The 7,343-nt window shown below is 36.7% G+C and overlaps 2 protein-coding genes across 2 annotated transcripts; one reads left to right on the plus strand and one right to left on the minus strand.

Moving 5' to 3' along the window:
- Window positions 1-24: 24 nt before the first annotated feature.
- LOC113287677 (clathrin light chain 1-like) lies at window positions 25-3,491 on the plus strand. Its single transcript, XM_026536495.1, has 3 exons — window positions 25-677; window positions 2,475-2,628; window positions 2,722-3,491. Exons 1-3 carry the CDS (start codon window positions 166-168, stop codon window positions 3,229-3,231), a joined length of 1,176 nt encoding a protein of 391 aa, XP_026392280.1. The 5' UTR covers window positions 25-165; the 3' UTR covers window positions 3,232-3,491.
- Window positions 3,492-3,613: 122 nt separating this feature from the next.
- LOC113287678 (cold-responsive protein kinase 1-like) lies at window positions 3,614-6,984 on the minus strand. Its single transcript, XM_026536496.1, has 7 exons — window positions 6,815-6,984; window positions 6,142-6,265; window positions 5,925-6,037; window positions 5,120-5,330; window positions 4,789-5,026; window positions 4,380-4,530; window positions 3,614-4,168 (listed from the first exon to the last, which is right to left on the minus strand). Exons 2-7 carry the CDS (start codon window positions 6,215-6,217, stop codon window positions 3,845-3,847), a joined length of 1,113 nt encoding a protein of 370 aa, XP_026392281.1. The 5' UTR covers window positions 6,218-6,265; window positions 6,815-6,984; the 3' UTR covers window positions 3,614-3,844.
- Window positions 6,985-7,343: the final 359 nt, after the last annotated feature.

Here is a 7,343-nt window from a genome sequence, read left to right on the forward strand (position 1 = left end):
TGGAAAGAGAAGGCCCTTTTTTATCTCTCGGAAGTCAGATCAAACTTCGTAGACAGTAGAGAGAGAAACATTAACATTCCAGAGAGAAAAGAGAGATTTGTTTCGCGGGAGAGAAACAAAAAAAAAAAAAAAAGAGAAGAGAAGAAATTATAGCGAGGAGAAATAATGTCGGCGTTTGATACATTCAGTAATAATGGAGGAGAAGGAAATCCTCATGGAGGAGGAGGATTTGATGAAGGTGGCGATGGATATCTTGGTGGTTATGATTCTGGATTACCATCCCAAAGATACGATGAATCTACGTATTCAAATTTTGCGAATGATGTTTATGAAGATCATGAACATGACAATGTACTAGATCCTAATCCACCACCATACCGTCATCAATCTGATGATTATCAAGGTGGATTTCCAGCTGATGACATTGATATGGCAAATAATTCTTCAGCTTCACCTGAGATCTATGGATTTAGTTCATCCCCAGCTAATCATAATGACAATGCTGATTATTCGTCTTCGCAATCTCCTTTTGGTAATGGGAATGTCAATGGGAATGGGAAAATCGGGTATGATATGAGTGAAGATGTTGATGGGGTTTTTACTTCTGATGGTCCTGCTCTTCCTCCTCCTACTGAAATGCAACCTGAAGAAGGATTTGTTCTTCGTGAATGGCGAAGGTTAGATACACTCTTTCTTTAGATCTTAATTTTCTTCTTGATCTGTTTATATATGATTTATCAGCTTAGATCTAGGTTTATCCATTTGTTACAGATTTAGGGTTGCACAATTTTAATTAGATCTATTATTTGCTTATTTAAGTTATTTAACAAAACTAGAATCCAACGCAAAGAAACATAACGAGATTAGTTTAGGAATTGAGTGGAATTCATTTGAATTTATTATGTAATAATTACGAGCTAATCATAAGAATGAGATTGGTTGACCTGATGAGGTATTAATAAGAAATCAGTTCTGATTCAGTTTTAATATCAATTGTTCCTATAACAAAATCAGCATAACTAGGGGAAAGCTAAACTGTGTAGTTGGATTTAGTTCAGATACTTATGGTTGTCATGATTGTGGGAATAGTGTCAAATTGAAGAGTTGTTTGAAGGACATGGCGTGTGTAGCTAAGCTCTGCTAGGTGAACAATATCGCGTCATGTGAAGACATAATGATAATTGGGTTCACCTTCCCCCTTTAGATCTTGGTACTAGACAATCATCGCCATCATATTTTTGTTGGTTATGTACATTTAACATGGATAGAGATAGGTGATTCGGCATTTTGGGTTTTATCAGGTCTTCTTTTGGTTCCCCCCAATTTGATGCACATTTGTATGGCTGTTTCTAGAGATTTATGAAAAGTTCCCATTTGCGTTGGTCAACACTAAAAAGACTTGGTTAAAATCTGGGTCTACGTGGCTAATTGGAAGGGATAAAGGTAACTAGTTGAAACTGAGTATAGCTTATGTCTAACTACTTGGTATGTTAGCGATTTCTCGCAGGTGGTATAGCAGCATTTTCTCCACTTATTTGTAATAGGCAAGGTTTGGAGAGGTATTTTACAGACGCAGTTCTATTTCCTTGTTACTGCCGACATTGAGAGAGAAGAGATACTCCCCTCTATTACATATTTCTGCAATTTTCCATCCATTTCAAGGAACTGCAAGCACACCAACCATAGTTAGGAATAAGTTTAAGTCTGTTTCAAAAAATTATCTCTTCGAGTTACCTAGATGGCTTTTAAACCGTGTTTGAACAAAGTTGTTTTAGTGGTGGACCAGCACAAATGGGAAGTTTATTTCTCGTGCAGCGTGTGGCATTTCTTGATGGCTGATGTCTGTGGTAATCTTGTATCACTTTGAATGTCATAATGGCTATTACAATATGAGAAAATGAATCTACAATGTACCATGGGAGCTTGCATGTGTCCTCTGCCTCCCAACAAATTCAGTTGTGCTAGTTTGGATCTGCAGTTTTCCCAACGAGACATATTCATAATTCCATCAAAGGCTATAGGCTTATGTTGGAATATGAAGTGATCTATTTTCTAATTTCATAATGTTCTCTTGTGGTGGTACTTGATGAAATATTTCGACTCTTTTTAGCATTTAAGTTGCTGAATCATGATATAGAAGGCCTTGACCCATTTCAAGATAACAATTTGGGGGCCTAAATTTCATACTATCATCTTATTGGGAGGCTAATGACTTCAGTATTGTAAGGAAAACAGTACAATACTAGAATGTCATTATACGCCAGAATGGTATATTAACCCCTTAATTATCTATGAATTGGTATTTACCCAAGGCCATATATGATATATTCATTCATGCATAATCGTTAATGTAGTTTTATTCTGGGACACACTTTTGGAATTCCCATAGAATATGTGGATATTTTCTGTCAATAATTACACTGCCCTACATGTTTAGCTAAAAATAATTCATAAATTAAGATTATCTGATGCAGACAAAATGCCATTCACCTTGAGGAAAAGGAGAAAAGAGAGAAGGAGATGCGCAACCAGATCATTGAGGAAGCTGAAGAATATAAACGATCTTTCTATGAGAAGAGGAAACTTAACTGTGAAACTACCAAGACCAATAACAGAGAAAGAGAGAAGGTAATAAGCTTAACGTAGTCAATGCTGTTTTCATTTTTCTGTACTACCCTAAATTTCTCATCTGACATCTTTTTTGTAATGTAATTGGAATAGTTATACTTGGCTAACCAAGAGAAGTTTCACAAAACTGCCGACAAACAATATTGGAAAGCTATTGCGGAACTCATCCCCCATGAGGTCCCAAACATTGAGAAGAAGAGAGGAAAGAAAGATCCAGAGAAGAAGCCATCTATAGTTGTTGTTCAAGGTCCAAAGCCTGGAAAGCCTACTGAGCTTGCAAGGATGCGTCAAATTCTTTTGAAGCTGAAGCACACACCACCACCTCATATGATACCACCACCTGAACCTGCCAAGGACTCTAAAGATGCTAAAAATGGAAAGGATGGAAAGGACGCTAAAGATGGAAATGATGGCAAAGAGGTTTCCAAGGATGCTAAAGATAAGGCCCCAGCTGCTGCTGGTGAACTTGCAAAAGCAGGAGATTCACCTTCTAAAGCCGCAGTAGCAAACGGTACTCCAGATGAGTCGTCGAAAAAAGAGGCCTCTCCAGAGGCAGTCGAGGGCCAGCCAGCATCAGAACCTGAACCAGCTGTTGGTGCTTGATCCCTTACCGTTTTTAACTTTTTATTACATTTTTTTAATTTTTTTCGCGTCAATTTTCTTGCTCTCTATGAACCTTGGTCGCGCATTGATATCTCACGTCACCCAATTCATTGCTGAGAATAAGAACACTTGGTTTGTTTTTTTTATGAGAATTCTATGGTCTCTCATCATTGTGAACTAGTGGAGATTTTTTTTTCTTCTGTAGAATTATGTTTTGGACTACCATTTGATTTTCAAATATATCAATCTTTGTTGAATTAAGAGGTATTGTTGAATGTTTGTATTGAATTTTCCATTTGAATCAATAATGCTCCAGGAAATACTTCACACGATTCACACCTGGAATACTACCTTAAAGACTTGGCAGAAAAAGAAAAAAGAATTATCAGAAACAAATTTGCTTTGAACTAGAAAAACAGCTTCAAAAGCTTGTAACAATAGAGATATGAATATATAGAATCGTAGTGTAAAAATGAAACTATATTTTGATGCATTGATGATACATGTGTTTCCACATCTTCTTTGAGCAAAGTAGGAATAACCGCTCTGTAATTATGTGACTTATGTCAGAATCTGATTACTAACTGAGATGATTATAATGCTCTCCATAAAATCATCTAGGAGTAACTTGAGTGATACTGGGAGGAAACGAGCTTATCGTTTGGCTAATTGAGTTGGATGTCGATTTCTTATTTAATGAACCGCTATATCCCGATCCCTCTGAGAAGAAACCTGGAGCAGTAAGTTCCTTCTCATTGAGCCTTTTGTTCTTGGTGAGCATAGTGATTACTTGTGTCATTGTAGGTCTTCGGGTTGCTGCTGCCTGAGTGCAGAAAAGTGCTACCTTTATGTACCTGACTACTTCATCCTCTGGGTATTCATTGAGCTCTGGATCCACCAATTCAACCAGTTTACCTTCTTCATATAGCTGCCATGTCTGTTCATGCGAAACATGTACGTAAGTTAAAATACGGTAGCTTGTTTCTAAGGTTTTGTAAGTTGATTCAAAAGAAACACGTTGGTTTATGTATACAGTGCTCATTCTCCAAGACACTAGAGTTTACAAATTTTACAGTTAGGAGGAGGAAAGCAAACCCCATATTACAAATACGATAGGAAGAAAATTGGAGCAATAAAAAACAACGCACCCATTCGAGAAGAAACTTCTGCATCTCTCCCCAGTTTTGCTTTGAACTGCTTCTCCCACTAACTATTTCAATAACCAGGACACCGTAACTATATATGTCTGCCATCTTTGTTAACTGACCGCCCATTGCATATTCTGGTGCCAAATAGCCACTGCACGAAATGATACTAAGTTAACGATAATCATGCATCAAAGATCTTGTTATCTAAATATAAAGTGATCAAAGTGGTGGGTACAAAAGAAATTTGATCTGTTCGAACAAAAATGTTTATTGAATCAAGCTTGATAATGAAGTAGCCAAGCAGGGAGCAAATGATAGTCTCCCAGGAATTCTAAACATATTTTCATTAGGTATCTATATGCCATGGATATATCAAAAGTCAAGAATACAAAATATTAGAATTACTTACGTTGTTCCTGCCACTCGTGTACTAATGTGAGTAATGTTCTCTGGAAAGAGTTTAGCCAACCCAAAGTCTCCGATTTTTGGGACAAAATATTTATCAAGAAGTATATTACTTGCTTTTATATCTCTGTGTACAATATATGGTTCCAGTTCTTCATGAAGGTATGAAAGACCTCTGGCAGTGCCCAAGCAAATTTCAGATCTATTGGCCCAATCGAGCTTAATGGTTTTATTCCTTGGACCTAAGATGTGTGTCAAACAAACATTTTTGCACCTTCGTGAGTATAACGACTTTCAGAAATTTTGACCTTCCTTAATAAAGTTTCTGAAATTACCTAATAATGCACGGTCAAGGCTGTTGTTTTCCACAAATTCATAGACTAAAATGCGATGGGCTCCTTCAACGCAACAGCCAATTAACTCGACAAGGTTTGGATGCCTGACATTAGCGATCACATCAATCTCAGTCAAAAATTCATGCACTCCCTGTCTTGATTCAGCTGAAAGCGCTTTCACAGCAACTTGGCTTCCATTTCTTAGGACCCCCTAACAAGGTAACAAAGACAAAATATAAAGAATGAAAAGAATAGCCAACATCCCCCTCCCTACGTGCCTTAATGCTTAATCTCTCATTCTCAAAGAAAATTTCAGTTTGCAACCAAGTGTAAGTGTGCTATGCAACAAACAACAAGTTCAGTAAATATCAAGTAAAACCTACAGCTGTCAAATGCAATAGAAAAGTCTAGATGTTAAATTTCTCATATGCTCCCATGTGTATGCCATCAAATCACCTTGAGAGATTTGCGTGATGCGACCGCCTCTTGGAAACAAACATCATTTATCAGATTATCAGATGCTATGCATCTAGAGTAAGTATACACGTTCCCGTGAGAACCTTGCTCACAACTGATGCTGTGAAAGTGTAACTAAACAGGGAATATTCGTGAAAGCTTACAGTACTCTTTGAGTTGACAGTAGGACTTTTTTATTTTATTTTTTTTTGTCCGGTGACAGTAGGATAACACCGAACGTAAGATAACTTTGATTCAGCTATGAAGATTCAACATGGTCAAAGAACTATTTACGGAGCATATTCAACAAAACTGATCTCTGTAATTAAAAAGGCTCGCAAAAGCTTACTTTGTAAACAGTTCCAAAACCTCCTTTGCCGATTTTATTGCTTATAAGAAAGTTGTTTGTGGCAGATCTAAGCTCTCTGTAAGTAAAAACCTTGATATTCCCAGGCAGGGGACCTAGGTAAATAAGAGGGTTTAGAAACTAATCTAAGATCATCAATAACTAAAAAAATTGAGGCAGGAATATAAAATAGCATGATACTGCCAAATGTTTTCATCACCTGTTAGGTCCCCAAGATCATTAGCAGGTCCCCTTCTTCGTTCTAGTATTGAGGAACGGAAGCAGCTACAACTCATATCCGTTACTTATTCAAGCCTTTGGAACTATACAGCCTTGCTTTGAAACTGCAAATAAAGAACAAATGATTTCAATTTTGCACGACGACTTCAGACACTCTCTGAAAAGGTATATTTCTTTCCCGAAGTCATCATTTCACAAAGTTAACGAGCAATTATTCTCTGTTGATTACCAAGTCGCTTGTTAATGATCGAATTTCAACACGTTTATATTCCTCAAATAAGTGGGAAAAAGTCAATTTAAACAGCTTAATCCCGAAACTAAACCCTAAATTTAAAACCAACGATTTAAACTGAACATTACACCAAAATTGTTGACTAAAACCCCCAATTTCAAAACCAAACTGATCAATATCCAACTAAATCATATAAGAATACACTAATTCATACACAAGATAAAAAAAATAAAACAATCGAAACCACTAAATCAAATTTAAATAAAGTGAGTAGTAGGTTCATTTCAAAGAGAAGGATCATTACAAAGAAGAGAAATTAAAACAGTTATGCAAATTTCTGGAATTTAAATAAAACCCTAGAAATATAAGAATGTAAAACGCAATAAAAAAGAAAACCTAGGAGTAATCTCAGGTCGCTTACCTGAATTCTTCTTTGGGGTTTTTCTCTTGGATCGTCTTCTACTACTTTGTTGGTACGAATAGGAAGTGAGAAAGAAAGAAACCGTGATGGAAAGGGTAAAGGAAGGTCACCATTCCAATAACCTCGTGGTTTTCTTTTCTGACTAGGCGCTTTCTCTGTTCCCACATCACAACTCTCTTTCTCTCGTACTGTATATGAAAACGACCTTTTTAAAGTTTTTCTTTGTACATTTTGCCCGCCAAAATACATTTGTTAATTAGTCCAATTTAGTTTACTCTGCGCGTGGATACATGAATGAGCATCCGGTTTAAACTTTAAATTAGGTTTAGGCTGAAACGGCTAACTGTCTGCCTCAGTTAATGGTTGTGACCAAACTGGAGGACGAGAATGCTTGATTCCCTACCCAAAGAAGAAGAAAAATAAAAATAAAAAATGGTGCATGGAACCTGTTCGCTGACATTCGGCCTCATTGATTATCTGAGTATTTTATATTGTGGAGGGTTTATGGATACTTTTAGATGGACAAGGT

The sequence above is a fragment of the Papaver somniferum genome, chromosome 6 (genome assembly GCF_003573695.1).
Source record: "Papaver somniferum cultivar HN1 chromosome 6, ASM357369v1, whole genome shotgun sequence".
Classification (NCBI taxonomy): Eukaryota; Viridiplantae; Streptophyta; class Magnoliopsida; order Ranunculales; family Papaveraceae; genus Papaver; species Papaver somniferum.